This window comes from Apteryx rowi, unplaced genomic scaffold (genome assembly GCF_003343035.1).
Source record: "Apteryx rowi isolate R43461 unplaced genomic scaffold, aptRow1 scaffold_508, whole genome shotgun sequence".
Lineage (NCBI taxonomy): Eukaryota > Metazoa > Chordata > Aves > Apterygiformes > Apterygidae > Apteryx > Apteryx rowi.
Window position 1 is genome coordinate 638,985 of NW_020450770.1, and position 21,017 is coordinate 660,001.

Sequence of the window (21,017 nt, forward strand, 5' to 3'; positions counted from 1 at the left end):
AGACACACACAGACACACACAGACACACACAGACACACACAGACACACACACGCCATCAGTACATCTTTTTCAACAAATTCTAAACCTCAAAGAGCTGACAAACAGATTTCAGCAGCTGCTAGGTCAAAATGTTTACCTAATCAGTTCCTGGCATATAAAGGGCATCCAACATTTTATAATTGACAAAAGGTTTAGTAGCTCTGCTTGTATTTAATGAGATAGCGGCAAGAAAGTTAGATGCACTGACACGAGTGCCTGTTTTCAGTTGATGGTACCCCTAACACTGTAAAGTGGTACTGAATCAATGCTTCTGCAAAAGTCCAAGAGATTGTTCCTACAATAGAAAACTATCTTTTTGATACAGTAGAAATACCATTTATTTTAAGATGAAGGCTGTTTTCTGGGTTTTGCTTAAATGAAATTACAATCTTTACCTTTCAAAGAAATTTTGGTTTCATTCTACTCTTAAGTAAACATGTCCTCTAAAATTTCAGTTCTTTTCTTATGGATTAGGATAGCAAAGTTTTTCTGCAGTATCTAAGAACAGCAGGTTGCATAAGTTCATAATTAAGACCTCTACAAACCATTAAATTTGATAAGAAATTAAGATGACTTTTGAGACTAGCCAAGTACAGTACAATGTCTGCACAGCAAAAATACATTTCAAGATTTTTATTCAAGAGTGGACTATGTACAAGAATGTTTTCACAAATCTAAAAGTAAGGTTTCGAGCTTGATTGAATTAACCAGACTAAAGATTACAAAACATAACCTCTAAAAATTGTTAAACTAGGTTTTTACTTTTCCTCAAATGTTCCCATTTATCTTATTGAAAATTATTTTAATCACTTATATTTAGGTCTCTACTCTTCAGGGAAATTAATTAATGAATGGGAATGTCACTGCTGATGAACTTGACTGTAGACATACTCAAAGAATATCCCTCAAGAGGATTAATAAAAATGGTACAATACCATATTTATACTAGTATATTTACCAGGAACTCAAGATAAATATTTTGCCAGAGTCTAAAAGAGATACAATATAAATATTTTCATGTATTTTTAAGTTATCAGACTTCAAGTTTAAAGATCCATTTTGCTGGAGGTTCAGTTATAAGAATACTTCTTTCAGTATCTCACACTTCACTTAAAGAATTAAGTCTTCAGGTTTTTTCAGTTTATTTCCTTCATAAAACAGCAGCCAACAACAGCTTTGAGAACACTCTAGGATTTGCTAAAGATATGCATTAAATTTGGCAAGACCCTTACATATTTGGAGGTTGGTGGAAGGGGTTGCATTTCCTTACTTTCAGACAAATATTAAGAGATTATGAAAAGTTCAAAGAATATTTATGTTATGTGAAGTACCAACCAGTGCTCCAGCTGCATAAAGCATTGCTTGATCATTTAAAAAGTCTTTCTTTGCTGTATGATAACAGCTATATGCAAGTTCATAGTGTTGCACCAAAAAGCACAAGTCTGCCATTTTCCGGATTTGAAGCTCGGGTGCTTCCGGTGGATATCTATAAATACAAACATTCACATTTAAAGTCATAACTTTGTCTTGCACTGGTTACGGCATTTTTTTCTTTTTTTTTTTCCTCCTCCTCTCCTTTAAAAGAAAAAAAAAAAACTGTATGAAGTCTTCCCCTCTCATCTTAATTTCTTATTCCTGCCTTCTGAACAGAACTGCATTGCTTCAATTTTACTCAAAGAACAGGTTACTAAGAAAAGAGAAGGTTGCTTCCTTTCTGCCACACAACTTGGTTTCCCCCCCCCACCCTTTCTAATTAACAAGATTCACCAACTCGGACATTCAAAGAAAGCTTTCCTTTACTAAGAAATACTAAAACAAGTAAGCAACTATCACTAGAACTGCTAAGTAAAATTAACTTAGAGCTAAACTATCTTAAATTAGAGCTAAACAGAGCTGCATGAGAAGAAAAATATGTCTTCTGACTCTTCACCTAGCTAAACCTTATGCCAAAAAACTTGGCAAGTTCCTGTCCTCTGCAAAAGAAAATATCAAACAAAACAAAAACCTCAAAACAGTGCAATTACCAACACAGAAAAGACTGTGAATGTCACCTGCACTCATTATTTTAAGAGTGGCTTACAATAGCTTGGCCATGCATCAATAACATTCTTAAAAAAACCCCACACCTTATACTGATTTAAAAAAGCAACATTCCCCTTAAGGGGGACCATAGGGTTCTTTTATTACTACTCTTTAAAATGTATGTCCCTTTTAACTTAGAAAGCTTCACTGTGCTTAGGGCAGGAGGATGGTTCAGTAAACAGTTTCTCTTACCCTTCTGCTTTAGTGGTCTTTTTCTTAAACCCTGCTACTCCTTTATTGCACGACTTTACACACAGTGTTTTTCATGATTCCTCCACCAACGAAAGCTTTTTTACAGTACAGTTGCTTTAGTTCACTTTCAAAAATACCATACGATAAAGACAGGCTCCCCATCCCCTGAAAAGGTACATTTTCCATTTGGGTTTAAAGTTACTGAGAGAAGTTGCTTACAGCAAGCCAGATGTATTCTTCAGTTCATTTAGACTTTTCTCTGGAACCTTACTGCCACTAAACCATTTCTTAGTAGCAGAAAATAGGGATCGACTCAAGCCCTTCCTGGATATTAACTGGAAAGAGATAAGTTAAATTAGAACACTGCTTTGCAAGAGATACTGATACAAGCTAGACCCATCTAGAAACCCAAGCTTCTTTAGGATCACCCAACAACTGTTTTCAATAAAATGGTCAAGAATACACTCCTCTGGAGTGAAACTCTGATAAGGAAGTTGTTGTTCATATATTTATTAAATTTCGGATAACTGAGCTTCACTACTGTTCCTGTGGACTTCACACAACACAATCCTAAAAAAGATGAAACATTTGATGATGTATTTGTTTCAATTAAATTAACAGAAAATCTAATTTCTGGCCTTGATTAAGGTCAAGTCAATACTACTACAAGCTTCAAGAGAAGGAACATTCTCCCCATCACCACATTAAGCATCATTGCATTACGAACACTGATGTCTAGTGCTGAGGATGCCATTGTCATACCTGCAAGCAAGTTTACACAAGTTTATTCTTTTAGAGATGCACTCCCACTGGTAAGGGAACTTCCACAAGAGTTACAGCTCATATGATCTAAGCAGACTACATCTTTTTTTAAAGATAATTTTAGAAGGCATATCATCACACTGTTCTTACAAATATCAGCTACTAACATTCCTACATGTAAGGATGTTCAGCTGTGTTTTGTTTCTTTTCCAGTGTAAACACAGTCAGCATATACAAACTCCCAACAGTGCATCCAGGGAGAGATTGCACTTCACAGCAGATGACATTTAGTACCAGCAGTCATCATGCTTAAAACTATAGTCTAACTGGACAATTCAATTAGAATACAGAGTTGAGATAAGGGACTGATATTTGGGTCCAGGTCTAGCGCTAAATACGGTCATTTGATTTTTTTTTTAATCAACTTAAAGAGCTGGAGAGATGGATTGACTTAGGTTAATACAAATGAAACTCCTTATTGTGAAAGAAGTAATACCTTTAATGCATACCCTTGCCTTAACACGGGCACAGTATTAACTGCCAGACTTCCAAAGAATAATAGTTTAAGACGACTATTTAGCTGCAAAAATTTCTGAGATCAAAACAGAATGGCATGATTTAGTGTTCCCCTRCCAAAAAGTAGCAATTGAAGTGTGTAGCTTTTTTTGGAGATAACTATTGATGAAGACAAATTTTATAACTTTAGCAGTGTATTCAAACATTGACAGACACATTAAGATTTTAGTAGCAAGGACAAATACCCCTGACAATAGTTCAGATAGGCTTTCATCAAGAAGCCACTTTGCACTGAAGCTTTGTTGACAGCACAGAGGGCTCTTTTAAGACACAAACTGAGCCAAAACAACTTCTACTACTTCTCTTAAAATTTGCTTACAATATTGAATAAGATCATTGAATCATTAGAAGCAACAGAAAGTAACAATTTCAACAAACTTTTGGATAACTAGATTTATACTACAACTGCTTTAGCTTATTGTGGCAGGAAAGTGTTTTTAAAAGAGAACTGACCTGATCATTAAGTTGCCGAATTGTCTTCTCTATATGGGGCAAAAGTCCCCTAAATGTGAATTCCTGAATGAACTGTCTAATTCGATCGTGATCTGTGAGTGTTAAACAAGCACCATGAGGCATTCCAGAGTTTGATTTCTTTGATTCTTGCAATGGTGCAGTAGCCTTCATGTAATCAGTGCTATCCAAACTGCTGCTGGGATGATCCAGTTGAAGTGGGTGAGTTTTAAAGTTATTTGATAGGCCATCTGTCAAAAAATTAAAACAACCCCCCCACCAAAAAAAAAAACAAAACAGTAAATATGAAGTTAATCATTAAAGGCAACCAACTAAACATCATCTTCTCAGACACTTAGTTCCAGAGGTATGGTTTTGGTTCTCGACTACAGTGCAAACAATCACCAAGTATGTTAACTAGTACCAACAGTATTCAAGGAAAACAATGAAAACATTAAAAGCAAAGGTAAATATTCATGGAAAGATGGAAATGCATCAATTCCTACAGTGGATGCATTGAATCCAAGTGTTCTTTTCTACTTCTGTTTTAAAGTAAAACACTCTAGTTTCCTATGCCCTTCTGAGCAATCATGAAGTTTGTCAGGCTCCTCTGAAGCCCCTTTACTTCAGTAAGTGGCTGACCACTATTGCTTCTAGTGATCTGAACTAGACCAAGATACTGTCTTAATCAGTAAAATTTTAATAGTTTGGTCATCTTACTATTTCATTTTTATAAGAACACTTCGTTTTATCTGGCCCAGCTAGCACTAAGCAAAGCTGAACTGTGAAAGCAAATCCTTAAAGGATTTACTCAAGAAGTGTAAAGCTTGGTATGTAAGGTTCAAATGGCAGCTTGCACACTACCTCTGGCCTGTGAGGCCCCAGAAGGCTGCTTGTGCAGGTACTTGCAGTCTCTCCTACACATGCTAGGTCTCCCTGTGCTTTTCAACTCAAGTCTGAAGGATCTGGGCTGAGTCAGGCCAGTGCTGGGTACCTGCACTTTTTCCTTATTTGATGATGCTTCTCATCTGTATCCTACACAGCCTGCTTAAAAATAAGCCATAATTTAATTTGCACTCAATTTCAGTTACTGTCCCGTTTCCTATGCCCTCTGAGAGCTCATCTGCCCGATGGGTTGTCTCAGACTAACTTACATAAAGACCTCACTACTTTGTCATTTTCAGATTTAAAAAACAAAAAAAGAACAACAACAAAAAAAATCAGATTCCAAGCAACATTAAAGCATACCAGTCTTCACTTTTGCTATAAAGAAAATTATCCACTTATTAGTCAGAGTTTGGAGACCATATGCTTAATCTTACAAGAAATGATCCTAATATAATTAGAAGCAGTGTCATTAAAGATACATCCACCAATCTCCACCAGCTAGTGCATCAGCAGCACTATGTTTTCCTTTGGGGACATCATGTTAAATATCTCTGAGCATCTAGAAAATTGTTACTTTGACTACCCTAGCAAAATCTAAATTTGTAATTACTTTTTTTTTAATTTCAGTTCAGAGATCATCTGCCACTTGTTCATACCTTGATTAAGCTTGTGGATTTATGAAACTATCTCAATGTACTAAATTTACTTAAAAATTATTTGTGAAGTTTTAAAACTAGTAAGTTTAATGCTTGTAAAGTAGCAGTATCTATAAACTACACAAAGGCACATCAGAACTTGCCCAGAGTTCAAATTACTATCCAAGACATGAAACAGCTCTATAAATGCTATCCCATTAACATTTTTACGGAAGTTATAAAAATACCTTTAATCTCATTATCTAAGCCATCTGATATCAAGTGATCAGCATTCTTATTTGAAATGACAGTATATGGATAATCTTCACAGCAATCCTACATCAAGGGGAAAAAAAAGGCAAGTGGGATTTCAAGAATATTAGAACACACACAAAAATCAGTCATCAATAATTGTTATCTTCAGTTACAGTTCACTGGATTATTAAGAAATTATGTTTAAGCTAGACATTCTTATACATTCATTTTTTCAATAGTTTGTGAGGATTTTTGCAGTTGCAAAGATGAAAGTTATATTCACAGACAAATGAAGCAAATACCTTCCGGCTTGCTCATATAGCTTCACTACCAAGTAAGCATCTCCAATAGCCAAGTCTAACTCTTACATAGCAGCGCCTATAATAGTGAATACACTCGCCAACACAATTACTGAAAAGCCCTTATTAAATAAATAATACATATATTTTATATTATATATATATGCATGTGGGATAGTTGGCATAGGGCGGGGGGGGGGAGCCCACTTTCCTCCCTCCCCCCCGCCCCTTCCCCAGATCTCAGGAATAGCTTATGGTGGAACATAAGTTTTGGGTCCTCTGAACAGCTTAAAGAATCAGAGCGGCTTTGACCTTCCAGTGCCAGCTAGATTGGATGATGGACTGATTCCACAGACGCACCTTTTAAATCAGATACAGTTAAAATTGTAGAACAGTCAAAAGCAAATTCAAGGTATATTTTTAGTCTTGAAGCCCATTAACAGATGTTAATGACACACACACACACACACACACACACACACACACACACACAAAAACACACCCCGCTTAGTGAACTGCAGCAGACCTGGAAAAACAGTTTTGAAAGTGAAGAAAGTTAATCAAAAGTAAGGTAAAAGCTTACTATGAAAAGGACACTTTGCTTTACATGCACTGGCCAACACAACAACTTCAGGAGGTCAAGACCTGAGTGCCAATGGAATCTTTTCAGAAAGTATTATTTCAGTACTTTTTACTATCAGTTCAAGTGGCATATATGATAGTCCTTTGAACAAGGACTCATCTTATGCCCACACAGAAAATCAGGTTAAAAAAGTCAATCTTGCAAATTTGTGTTAGAGGTATCCTTACTACTTCAGCACATTCCATAGAAAAATACATAATACTAAGGAAGTTAATGCAACAAAAATAGGCATTAATGTACACAAATTGTTTTAAGAATATTATAATACCTGGTTCTGGATACTGTTTTTCTGAAGGTACTGACTCCAAGGATCTGGTATCTGTTCATCTGTTCCTCTGTTAGACACCCGTGAATTTATTTTCAGCAAATAGCAACCCTGAGATCCATATCTCTGCTTCATCTCTTCATAAATGGAGTCAGCTCTGAAAAATTAAAATAAATGTACACACTGTCTTAATCTCACACCAATTCTAAATGTGTACTGCAACAAGCTATTTTAGACAGTTATCCACAGGCATTAAAAGAAAAATTTTCATTTTTTAAGGTCAGTCCTCTATGTAAGAGTGAAACTGAGACTCTTCTAAAAGAAATTAGTTCAGTTAGATAGCATAGAAATCTACCTCAAGAAGTTGGAAATGATTGCTTATTTTACATGAACACAAGAATTAAATCTAGAAATACCATCTAAGGAAGTCTGCCTTGATAATAGTCAGGAAACTGGCTAAGATTAAATATACAACAGAATATATTAACAGTAATTTATAACATATGCATTTTGGTCAAAAAGAATTAATTGAAGGCAGAAAACTCACCTTTGCTCCTCTCCTGTGCTTACATCATGCAGCAACACATAGTATTTGAGAGTGTTTGGTATAAACCATTTTGGATATAAATATTCACTACTATGCTGAATTCGATGTTGTTCTTGAGACAGCTTCAGAAATTGTTCCACAGGCTCTGGTTCACTAGAAGAAACTACAAGCATACCTAAATTCACGTTAAGGACATTTATCAGAAGAACCAGAAACAGCCACTGATCATACAGTAAAACAGGAAGTGCCCCTTGTTTAAGCCTATAAAACTCACAAGGATAAAGCTTGTGCAACTGAAGTTTGGCCTAGGTCTCAATTAAGGGGGAAGAAAAAAAAAAAACCCACCCACATGTTTTAAAAATTTTAAAGGGTCAGTTAACTAATATCTGTGGCATGAGATGAAACATGAACTTTCTCCAGTTTTGACACGGAATTCAAGCTGATAGTTCATTTGGTATTTTAGATCAAGATCATCTGTTCACAGGTAAAACTTATGTTTACACAAGTTTAACTAAAGCTCACTCCCAATGTATTTTACTTCCTAACTTTCAAAGAACTATAGCTTTCTTTTTAAGGCATCACCTGACCAAATTCAATAATGCCAGTATTAATAAATACGTCATCTGAATAAAAAGCAGACATGTTCAGTGTGACTCTGATCATAAGGAACATTCTGCTTTGCTACTTCTATTCACCAAGCCAAAGTCATTAAATTAGAGAAGCCAAAAAAGCAAGTCATATTTTAAATGTTACTACAATTTAGCAGCCAAGGGCAAGAATCAATATTTTGCCAAATTAATTCTGCACAAATGGTTATCTCAAACTATAACATACCTGTGACACCATACTGAAATGATAAAGTACAGTTGAGAGTTAGGAACAGAGTGTTATGAAACCTGCAGCATTAATTTCTTTGTAAAGTCAACACCAACTACATTTTGAAACAACATACTTCTCCCCCTCCCCCCCCAACCCCCCCCATCTGGGGCGGGTAAGTCAGGCTTAACTCTTGCTCAAAAAAGCTACCGTGAAAGCATTTAAAAATCTTTGCAGTCTTTTGGGCTGAACTTCTATTTATTTTAGACAGCCTTTCAACACTTGCCCATCCCTCAAGTGCTAGAAAAGCCAATAAAGAGCTGCAAGTACATTCCAACAGAAAATCCTCTGTGGTACACTAAGACAGTCAACAGGTACCTAAAGAGCAACAGTAGAAAACATTCTAGGATAAATTTACAGGTATTAGGTTACAGTTCAGTTTGAGGTGTAAACAAGTATGTATTTCCCCCCTCCGTTTTTTTTTTTTTAAGGCTCCAACTACAAAGAAACCTCTTACACAATTAGTCTGAATCGTTAGTTATATTAAGGGATATTTCACAGCACATTGGCAGAAAGAGTTATTCTAAAATTTCAAAGTCTCTTGCATTATATTTCTGCAGCTAGTTGTAAGAGTCATCAGGGAAGACCACCATAACACTCAAAGGATACATGCAACATAGTGGTTTAAGAATTCGTGATCCGATGCAGGCATGGACTGAAGAAAGCTCTCTCTGTAAGACTCAAACCAAGGGGTAGTAGCTGAAATACACAATAAGATAGGACCCAATTTATTTATGCAGTCAAGCTTCTGTTTATTCATTCAAATAAAGGGATTACAAAAGATTGTATCTGTAAGTGAAACTTGCAAACTCTGACAAGGTTTGCAGGGGCCAGGCAGGAGGGAAAGGGGAAAACAGTCTAAGGAAAAGCTTCTAGAATACAGAGTCTGAAAACACAGGTGGGAGATATTAAAAGATACTTTAAAATTAATCCTGTGAAACTGAGTAAGAATATCTTAACCATCAACTCCTTCAGTATTTTAAGCTCACATATATTCAGCCTACACTGAATATATACACTGTTAGAGTAACTACTACTTCAGCTCTCTAAACGCATACACACTTGGAAGAAAACAAACAAATTCTTCTAACAGTCATTGTACTCACCTCATTTAAGGTTGTAACAATTGACTGAGAAGCTAATTCATTTTAGAGTATGCAGAGGAACCAAAAATTACCAAATCCCTATCCTGCTGCTTTTGCCAAAGTTATGACTTGCCAGTAGTCACCTTCCTCTTTCACCCCTTAACCCATAAACACACACCAACACACACCACGCACAAATGCTAAAAAGCTGAGGTCTGAGTTGTGCCACTAAATCCTTACAAGGATACTCCGTCATGCTCAAAATGCCCTTTTGCAGAAAGGGCTCTATTTCAGAGTATCGAAATAAGATCTACAGAGAAACCAAGTACATCTGGGACATCTGAAGAGCCTGTGAACCTAAAAATCTGTTTCTTTCCACCCCAACTATCAGTCTAGAAATAAATACTATTTCTCCTTTCAAGATTTGTTTTATGCCGTCACAATTCTGCAATTCTTCCACCTCAGTACAAAAAAAACCCCAAGGCAAAATAAATCAGTCCATTTCTAATAACCTGATTTCAAACTGCACAGTAAGCTGGAATCCATAGTAAAATCACCTGCAAACTAGAAAAGAATGATTGGCAAGGAAAAATGCATTAATAAGAAATCCTGGAGATATTTACTTTCCTTATAGTGCCCAAAACAGAAAAGAAACACATTCCTTGATTTAACTTGCATAAAAATTTCCTAAAGCTTCGTCAACCTTCCCCCCACCTTCCCACTCCTGCCCCTCCCAAAAAAGGCTTTGGGAGAATATCTTCTAGTGCATTAAAGTTGATCCATTTTGTTTAATCTTGTCAGGCCATTTTACACCAGCTTCATTCACACATTTAAGTCAAACATCCTTGCATTTTACAACTGAACTCAATCTGTCAGTATATTTCAGTGATTAAGAAGATGAGTAAGATGCAAATTTCTAGCTTGCATCATGATCTATCTAATCAACTGATCTTTGAACACTAATCTATGGTAAAAAAAAATGCACCTGCATTTACCAAGTCCAACATGTAAATATTTCAATTACTTATATCAAGGAAAACACAACTTATTAAAAACAAAACTTAAAAAATGACTCTAGTGTATATTTCATAAGTATAATGAAGCCTTGTAGTAATTCAGGTTCAGAACCAAGCAGCATTAAATTAAGGGTAAAAATTATGATTACATTTTCGTTTCAAGCTCTAATTTCAGTTTTCCATTCCTGTTATTCAGTTGAACAACAGCAAAAAAGTTTAAAAACTTGACAGATCCACAAACAGGGCTGTACTAAGCCTATTTGTTTCAAATTCTCATTCAGCCTAGCAAGAAACTAGGAAGAGGTTACAAAAGCAATCATATTCTCCTCTACAGAGCCCAGCATACTGTAACATTATTTACCCAAGCACATTTACAGGGCCATAATCATTTATACTAGATACTTGCAAAAATAAACATGCACCTTATTCAAAGCAAAGTATTTTTGTTAACATTTTCAAGAACATAGGGTTATGCATCATGTGTTATGACAGCGCAAAGCATCACAGATCTGTATGTTTTATGTTTCTCCAGTACACATTTATAGTAGGCTAAACGAGTGGAGCTTGAGTCTATGTAAACTTGTTAATGGTTTCTGAACACATTAGGAAAAAAATATGGATAAATTCTATTTGTACAAAACAGCTTAGGTATGAGAAATCTACTTCATTAGGTTTTGTATTTTTCTCATTATTTTACTGAGCAAAATGAATTTCATAGGTATCAGTATTTAGCACATTTAGAAAAGACAACATTTAGCAGCATTTGAACAGACACTCCTAAAAGGATAGCTATGACTAACTGAAGGCATAAGCTTTGTTAATATTTAAAACTGAAAAAACATCAAGACCTAGCTAGTTTATAGACCACGACATAGAGCTTCACTGTAAGTTGAGAGGTCAACAACCAATGCATTTTTGGCAGCAATAGGTCTAATATAAATTAAACAAAAATGCATTATAAAACGCTTCATTTTTAAGAAAGTCATAATCCAGACAATATCAAATAAAGCAGAGACATGTACTGTAAATACAGTTACACTTTAGTTTCAATTTGAACAACACTACTATCCACACAGAAGAAAACTCTAAAGAGAAGCAGGAAAGTATTTGTATTTGAAATACAGAACAGTGACAGTATACAGTTCTTATAGGATCAAACAAGATGGCACTTTTACAGCATCAGGATCAGTTTTTCCCCCACTCTGCACTTATTGGACTCTATGGAAAGACCAAATGACTTAGGTTAACAAGATTAGAACTATAAATAAAAGAAAATTAAACAACCATCACCAACAATTTTTTATTGTGGGGAAAAAATGGAGGAACACACATCTATGCCAAGAAAAGTGCTAAACAGTTGCAGCAGATGGTAAGGAAAGGTGGATGGGGCACACAGAAAAGGGATAAAGGGCAATTTGGCAAATCCGCACCAGCCACAAAAAATACCTGAATAAAACGCAGATGTGTTCAGTTCCATCAGTGTCTCTTTCCAATTATTGTACCAAGGAACACTAGCTTTAACTGAGCGATCTGATAGAAAAAACATGGTATTATTATACTAAAAGAGGGTCATGTGCAAACACACTATTGCCTTTTATGCTTTGGTAGCGTGAAGTAGAAATCTGTACCATACAGGCCCATCAGAGATTGAAGACATTTGAATCCAGATAACCTCAATTATGAATGTTTCAGGCTCAACATTTCACAGTGTACTTTAGAGTTCAATATTCGTTTCCGGTTCAGCCCAAATCCTGGCCTTAATAACAATGGAAATCTATAAAGCTGTAGAGAATTGGAGAGTTATATTTAGATATATTTCTATTTTTAGATATATTTCTATTTATTATATTTCTATTTTTCTAGTTGGAAAAGACCATAAACATAAGCCACTAATTTCTGAGACTTCTCAGCCTGCAGCACTACAGTTAAAGTAACTGAAGAGGTTAGCTGCTGAAAGTGGCTGCCCCAACTTTCTCCTTAGCCCTGTCATGGTCCTGCATTTCTGTTATGTCTGCATTACCATCATGCAGCCTTGGATGAACAGGACCAGGGAAGCCATTCAGCTGAAAATTGATGCAACAGAGGAAGAAAAAAATAGAAGTCTTCAGTGAGATCACTTTTACTCACTTCCCTCTCCTGTGTGCTTGCAAATGTGGAAAGACATGCACAGCTGAACACGAGCACCCTCTCAGCAACCATCCAAGTCTTACAGAACTACAGTGTTATGGAACAGTATTATGGAACTACAAATATGAGACTATTAAACAAGTGTAACAAGGAAGGATTACAAACTGTTAAACCAATTTATTACAGCAGTTCCAAAACTTTTCTTAAATAAGCAGGATCATGATCCCATTACAGGAGATACTCACGTATGTCATTCTTACATGGTCTATCTATATTTTCCTTCAAAACATATTGCACTTGATCATAATTAAAGATCAAGAAAATATGCTTTAACATTGCTGTCATAGAAAACTAGTTTACCACAGGAAAAAGAGCAGCAAATTTAAAAAAAAGATTTGAGCATTTCACATTTCCATTAAAAAAAAATATCTGTGGCCAGGAATGAGTGCTTTACAGGTTTTCAATAAAATGCTCTAACACAGTTTGGGGGGGAGGGGGAGAAAGGAAGTTTCTTGAGTTCATTTTCTGCTTTACTTTCTACTGTATTTCCTATCTGACAAGCTAAGGACTTTGTCATGTCCTGCTAGAACGTAATGGATCCAAGTTTCATCATCAAAAACACTCTGCTAAAGCCCTATGAAGAGGTACAAAATTACCAAATTGTTGCACGATTTTGTCCCCAAGTATGATCTTAAATAGAGATTACACTGTTCTCCTGCTGTCAAGAAAGCACATGTCCAGTCTGAGTGGAAATAAGAACCTAACTGTTGAGAGACAGCAGAGATCTAAAGATAGTCAAGGATGATAACTAGTACACCTGGGGCTCAAGCAGCAAATAGGGAAGACAAAGATGAGGCCTATTTGCTTGCACCACTACACAAAGAATGGCTTGATAAAGTCATTTTTCCCCCCTCTTCCACTACATCACTTCTAAGTTGAAGCTGTTTAAAACATCATGGAAGATTTCTGACTCCTAGAAATTGGAAACCCCTAACAATTCAAGCAGACTTTACCTCTTCAAAATTTTTTTCACATAAAAAAGACATTAAGCAGAGAACCAATTCCACAGATAAGCGGGGCATGGAACCTATGAAGGGAGGCTGTAGTTTCCACTAGCAGCTCTCAAAAATTAGAATTTTAATAGTAAAGTGAAATATTAAGTCTCTCAAGTCTTTTCCATCAGCTTGAAGATGTGGCTTGTAAATCAGGGATTGAAGATGTACAATTTTGATTTTTTTCATATTCACATATCCAAAAAATCAACATACAATGCTACTACATCTACTTTTAATCCTCATGAATTTAGCAGGTATGTATAATTTACCAGGCATATATAAAAAAAACTGTCATTCTTTTGTTATAGCAGAGCCAAATTCCTTAAAGCATGCCAAACTAAGTATAATGAATTACTCATGTTTAAACAGGACAATTCATACATGCTTTAGATTAAGTATGTACTCAAAGGCTTTAGTGGATTAGTGCTTTAATTGGGAGGAGTTTAATCTTCTCAGCTCTCAAGATCATGTATCAACTTTTTTCAGATCTCCAAGGAATAAAACATTGCAAATACTTTTTCATCTTTAGAATATTCTAACTATTGTGACAGTGAAATATGAACCACTGAGTTTCATGGCAAAACCACTTTTTATGACCACCTTATGAACTCTATGCATTAAGCGATGAGTAAGAAGACAACTAAAACAAAACCAGGATGACTGACTTTAAAGTAAAGCTATACATTAGTACCAATATTGTAAGTAAATTCTGATATATTTATCTGATTCAGATCAGGTGTAACAGGTTGCTATCTCAACTTTGTAATAAAAAGCTCTAGTTTAAACTACAGAAAAATACAATATCATTACATACCACTAATGTTGAGATCATAATCTCCAGCTGTGATCACATTAGCTACTAGTCCTTCAGCAGGCTGGCTGACAGATACAACATCATTCAAAAGCTTTCGAATGGCACCTGGCTGAGGTGGGTGAGTAATAATGTTGTTCACAGCAATCTTCAGATTTTTAATTATGTGAAGCTGATTATTAGGATCTCTCATGTGAACTAAAAAAGAAAAAAAATAGGCTTTGTTAAGCAGTAAAATAGAAAGAGTTAAAACAGTTACCATAAATTAGCTTTTCTTTCATGGACTTCTGTTTTATTTTAAAGATATACTTACTTAGCTAAACCTGTCAATCATCAGTTTTAGAATACAACCCATAATACTTGAGTATCAAAAAAAAGAGGAGTGAACAAAAGGAAGGAGAAATTACTTCATTTTTTGCATTAACAAATTCCATATTAGGCTTATTTAGACAAACTGATGAAAGTGAAAGTAGGTTCTTAATTTATAAGACTATCCACTCAAAATGGGTAGCAAAGTACTCATAAAACCCATACCCAACTACACTGCTCCACAACCTCTTCCTTGGGGAACACACACAACTTGCACTGAAAGCTTGTAATAGTCATACGGATGTCACTGTTAACATATCATGTTCCAAAGAGTCTGACAGAAAATTCCAGTACATAATAATAGCAGTCAATAAATTCAACAGGGATAGCACAGGATTACTTCATCCAAATGAACATTTCCTTTATTTAATACTATAAACATTATTACCTTAGGTTTTTAAGAACTGCTTTCAGAACTCCCCTGTTCTCCAAAAGATATCACACAAGTTACAACGCTGGATCTGCTCCATGATTTTTCAGATCAGTTTCCCCATTTCAAGCCACAAACACCAATCAAATAAGCCAGGTAATAAGTGCAGGCAGGATATATTGGGTATGTCTACCTAAGCTATTTTGTGTGACCACATGCCCCACAGTACAGCTCTAGACCACTTTGCACTCACACAAATCACTGTACACTGAAGGCATACAGAGGACAGCATGAAGGAAGATTCTTGTTCTTCTTCTAGTCTTGCAGCTAACCACAAGATTTACACCATGAAGGTCTGAAATTGAGTCTTCAGTCTCCCAGCCGGGAGAGTTTCAAACCTTTTCTCCAAGTCTCTTCAGAAGTAACAACCACACAAATAGGACTACATGGGTCTATAGTCTTAGCTGTTAATGCAGCTGGCACTGGCATAGTTCTACCCTCCTCAGGCTCATGACCACTCCCAGCCCTTAAGCTAGCACTGAAATTCACAATAACGTGCAGTGAAGCAGTTCAGAGAGATGATTCTGGCAAAAATAACCCAAAAATCCAGAAGAAATTTTTAGCCCACATCAGTTCCTTGAACTGGAGCCATGTGATGAGCTTTCAACACAAAGGTGGGCAATTGTGCAGGCTCAACCTAGTAGATCCAGTTTGGCACATCCAGCAGAAAACTGATCCTGGAGGATAAAAATGAAAAGATTTTTTTCATCTGATCGGCTAACCAGATTGATCAATCTTAGGATCAAATGCAAAGTAAGTGGCAGGAACAAACAGCCCACAAGGGTGGGCAAAACAAGCTTTTTAGAAAAGGAAGTTTGTCTTTACCAGTGTAGCTATAAAAAAAAAAAAAAAAAAATCAAGACTCATCGTTGCTGACTCACCTAAAACACAATAGCCATCAATAATGAAGATCTTGCACACTGCCATACAGGATGCAGATGATACTTCTGGCATGCCTGCAATGAACTAGCTAAGGACTGACATAAAGGACATACTCGGTATACCACAAAAGTCTTGCCTTAATCCCTAGTAAAGATCTACTATTGTTACATATTTCCTTAAAGTATCTGTAAGATTATTTTGGAAGGTATTCTGCCAAGAGAGGAAGGAGTAATGTGAAATAGAACAATATCCTTCACATCAAAAGTGAAGAATATTCAAAATGATCCCACTGTTGGCTAAAATACTCATGCACAAGGAATCCCTAACATGAAACTAAGTTCACCGAATAAATACAGTGTTCCCATTATACTTCCAGCAGATATTTAAATTCAAGACTTAGAAGAATGAAATATACAGTTGTCAGAAACTTATTTTTTTTAAATAAGAAATATAAAACCCTCTGGTTCAAGAGCAACCAAGACTGTTAAATTGACACCTGCTAGTTGAATTATAGACAGTAATCCTCTCCCCACCTCCAAGACAATATTAGTTCAAATGGTATTTTTGAAAACTTGTTAAAAAATGAGAGGCTGTATTAAAGAAAACCTCCATTCATAATACATACATTTGTTTAATTAGCCACCAATTGTTACTAGCACACACTATACTTATGAAAAACCACTGCCTTCTGAATAAATGTGAAGGTATAAAATCTATGACATGCTTTCAGTTTACTGTATCAGAAAAAAAAAGTTTGTGAAGGGTTTGCTTTGTTGGTGGGGTTTTTTGGGGGGCGGGGCAGGGGGGAAGAGGGTTGTTTGCTTTAAGTCAAGACTTGCAGAGACAGTAAAGTTGCTCTCACCATTTTTTAATCATTTCTTCTTCAACAACTGAAAGCAACTTCCTTAAAGTCAAAAATGCTAGAAATTATGGTAAGGAACACTTTAAACTTGTGCTCAGAATTTTCTACCATCACAATCTGCCATACTGCACAAGTATTTTTGGTTACACTAACAGTGGTAAGTAATTCACAGGCAAAAGTTGATTAGCAGATTAGGTACCTGGTGCAGATGCCCCTACACCTATAATAAATACAGTTGTAGAGTTCTACTTGAGACTAAATGTAATCCGGTCTCATTGGACTGAAATTTCAAGCAGCACATGGTTCAAAGCTACCTGAAGAATCAAACAGCAATCTGGGCCTTTACATCTCTGTTACGGTGTAGAGGACAATTGGTGCACACAGTGCAAAGCTTTCAGCTTAGCTTCTGTTTATCAACTGTTTAGCACATCAGTTAGGAGATTTGCTTCAGAACTACACTGCTTCTCCAAACTAGAATACTGACAAAGATGCAGTATTTAGTCAGCTCATAAGCTATGCAAGTCCTAGACTTCAGAGAAAAACCTGTACTGTAACCAGGCTCAGAGTGTAGCAAACAGGTGACTGAACTCTTCAGACCACACATGTTGCTTCCTCAGCTCCTTATGATTTGAAGTTTGCATGAATACAAGAGACAGCTAATTTCCAAAGAGATGAGATACAAATTAACCCAATTTTACATTAAAAACTCGGTGAGGTCACCACTAAATAAAGGCAGGAATGCCAATTCACAAAAACACCCACCCACACGATATTCCCTTCTCCTGTAGGGAAAAAAAGTGCTTAAAACTGAAACTACCAAACCAACTATGAGCAATACAACACACCACAGTTGTGCAGGCTATACAGATGCATATATATATATATATATATATATATACACACACACAAACACACATCCTGCTGTTCTACAATCAGATCATTAATCATGCCTCTCTTCCTCTCAATTGGACATTGCATGCACCACAAAAATTTTAATGACAAGTCTGATCAAACCTATGAATGTACAATTAAGAACCTATCCTATGTTTCCAGGGTCTTCTGCAGGGGATACAATTAACAGTGTCACTTGCTATGATTGTAAGTGTAGCAGTGCTTGCACCAATTGTGATAAACTAAGTTTCCCTATCATAAAGCCCCGCAAATTCTGGAGCTACAAAAATTGTTTGCCATTATACAAACTTAACAAGAAGCTTTACTGCACTGACCTGTCCTTCCGCCTGAATCAAATGCCTAGTACTGCTTTTCCTACCCTCATGCACACTGACTTTCATGACAAGGAGAAGTTACTTACAGTGTGCAATAATATGTTTTCCATTAAACTAGAAGTCACTCTTGCAGTGCAGAACTGCAGTCAAGCTTGCAGTCTACTGAATCAGAATACATAGAAAATAGCGTAGCAACAAAACCCACTGTTACGATCTTCAACTTCTCAGTTCTCTGACCCATGAGTCAGATTTTGAATAGGATAGTTTAAGACTGTCCAAACCTAGAGAGAACAGGAAGAATGCTGTTTCTTAAAGACTCCCCATGACACAGTCACAGCTATGAAACTAAGAGATGAAAACTGTATCACTGGCATTTAGAACAAGTTCATGTGGGTGTTCATTTATATTACTACATCATGGAGCTTAGAGAAGGGAAATTACAGAAACATCAGAAGTTACAGAGAAGTTACTGAAATCAAATAGCAGTGCTTTTCTACAGAATTTATAGAACAGTACAGAAATTCACAATCAGTCTCTCAAGAAGTAAGATAAAAATCTTATGTCGTACAGAGGGAGGGAGTCTGATCTTTAGCCATTTTAAAGGAGAATGAAGACTAATTTTGTTTATAAGCATGTTATATTATGGCACTTTTAATCCTGAAGTCTCTTCAGCATTTCCTGTGTAAGTTCCTTTACTGTTACAACGGTGAGAACAAAAATAGTTACAACTAAGTGACAACAGTAAATATTCTTCAGAATGAATGCTTCATTCTGAATTGACAACCTGGTTACTTTTACTAAATGAATTTTGAAAGCTTTTTGCTAAAGAATCTAAAGAGATGTTTAAGTAATCTGAGAATTTCAAGGATTTGAGGTTCTGCATTATTATTTTCATTTGTGCTGTATTTTCATGTAGCTCATGAATATTGCTAAAGAACAAAGCAGAAAAACTTATAAAGAAGTTATGGTTAAATATGATTAATAAGCTGCTAAGACTTGCAGCAGAATCAAGACAGATGTCAACACATACCAGCTTTTAAGTTGGCGCCATTCAGCTAAACAGCAATGCAAAAGTTCAACTGAAGTGACAGTACAAGCTTAATTTTCTTGAAATGTTCCCTCAACATAAGACAGCAAGAGACAAATCTCTTTGAGCTGAGTGCCTGCCAGAAACCAAATCTGACAAATACCACTGCATTGCTATTCTGTTGAGGAGTTCTGCACTTCTGTTCTGATTACTGTTCAGCATGCTGTTCTAATGAGCAGTATCTTAAAAAGCACAGCTTAGTGGGTTTTTTTTTTTTTTTTTATCACTATGTCACATAAGCAGTTCATTCCTTCTGTTTACACAGGTCCTACACACAGAAATAACAATAAAGCCACATTTGACAGAACTACAAGGGAGAGAAGACAGAGACTTACAGCTGAAATTACAATTAACACTCTAAAAGATTACTCATACTTTCAGTAACTGGTTCCTTTTAACAGCCCTACCACAAGTGCAAAGTCAAAAAGAGCCATAGCAAAAGTTCCTGGTATAAGTATTTGTGAAGCAACAATGAAACGTTAGGAAGAAAAAAAAAAAAAAAACGGATAGGAAGAGCCACACATAAAGACACCTTTCCCTTCAGCCTTTTGTGATGTCTCCAAGAGCAGCCTAACGCTCATGGCACCCCAGGGAAAAGGGGATCAAATAAAATTAGACAGACTTACGAGTCACCCCAGGCAACCCCGGCAAACTCGCGTCTCTGCAGAGCCTGTCATGACACCAGCCCTGGCCAGCAGCTGGCCCGGCCGCCGCCGCCCTGGCCAAGGCGCAGGGGTCTCACCTGCCTCCCCCTCTTCGGGCAGCCGCGGCAGGACAGAGGAGGGGCGGCGACGGCCCCGCCAAGCCCAGACGGGCGAGACCCCCTCGCCGCCCCGGCCCCGGGCCTGGCCCGCCGGCCGCTGACCGGGCCGGCAGGGCGGAAGGCGGCGCCGTCGCCTCCCCGCCCCTGCGTAAACAAGCGGCCCCGCTCCCGGCACCGACCTTCCGAGGTGAGGCGGCAGAAGGGCTTCACCAGCTCGGCGAAGCTCAGGTTGTTCTTGCGGGTGAGTCTCTCCGCCTCCTCGCTGCACAGCGCGGCCACCAAGGGCACGAACGAGTCCTGGATGAACTCCTGCACCGACTGCACGCACTGGGCCATCGCCGCCGCCCGGGGGCCCCAGCCGGCCCCGCCACCTTCCTCTCCTGCCCGCCCCGCCGGCTGCCTGCCCGATCGCCGCCACGGCCTGCCCGCAGCTCCCGCGCCAGCCGCCGCCTTCCCGCGCGCTGTCGCTACCGCTGCCTCCGCCGCGGCCGCTCAGCAACCGCCCGTCGCCGCCATGTCGCGCCTAAGCCGAGCCCATCAGGTAGCGCCCGCTCCCGGCAGCCCCCGCGCTCGCTCATGTGATTGGGCGACAGGGGCGGGGCTGCGCTGAGGAAGGGGCGGGGCGGGGCGGGGCGGGGCGAGCCGAGCCGAGCCGAGCCGAGCCGAGCCGAGCCGAGCCGAGCCGAGCCGAGCGGCCTCGTGGCCGTTGGGGCGTTCTGAGGGCGCGGGAGCCGCTGCCAACCACCGCCCCCTCCGGCGGGCGCCTCCCGGGGCCTCTCACAGCGGAGCCGGCG

The 21,017-nt window shown here is 37.8% G+C and overlaps 1 protein-coding gene across 10 annotated transcripts in view; it reads right to left on the bottom strand.

Annotated features, from left to right (window-relative positions):
- Nucleotides 1-20,631, bottom strand: part of TRAPPC8 (trafficking protein particle complex 8) — a 53,038-nt gene extending 32,407 nt beyond the window's left edge. For 2 of the 10 annotated variants that reach the window (XR_003255810.1, XM_026079996.1), the window contains exons 1-10: nucleotides 20,403-20,631; nucleotides 14,608-14,802; nucleotides 12,058-12,141; nucleotides 9,120-9,209; nucleotides 7,635-7,809; nucleotides 7,091-7,244; nucleotides 5,874-5,961; nucleotides 4,106-4,353; nucleotides 2,534-2,649; nucleotides 1,376-1,526 (exon numbers count right to left, since the gene is read on the bottom strand). Coding sequence is in view for 9 of the 10 variants with exons in the window: in XM_026079996.1 (XP_025935781.1) it covers nucleotides 1,376-1,526; nucleotides 2,534-2,649; nucleotides 4,106-4,353; nucleotides 5,874-5,961; nucleotides 7,091-7,244; nucleotides 7,635-7,809; nucleotides 9,120-9,209; nucleotides 12,058-12,141; nucleotides 14,608-14,802; nucleotides 20,403-20,559 (1,458 nt within the window). In the remaining variant the exon portion in view is untranslated. Of the gene's footprint in view, nucleotides 1-1,375; nucleotides 1,527-2,533; nucleotides 2,650-4,105; nucleotides 4,382-5,873; nucleotides 5,962-7,090; nucleotides 7,245-7,634; nucleotides 7,810-9,119; nucleotides 9,210-12,057; nucleotides 12,142-14,607; nucleotides 14,803-15,361; nucleotides 15,381-20,086; nucleotides 20,106-20,402 lie in introns of those variants that run through there. The other 8 variants (XM_026079991.1, XM_026079988.1, XM_026079989.1 and 5 more) reach the window with 7 other exon arrangements.
- Between the last annotated feature and the right edge of the window lie 386 nt (nucleotides 20,632-21,017).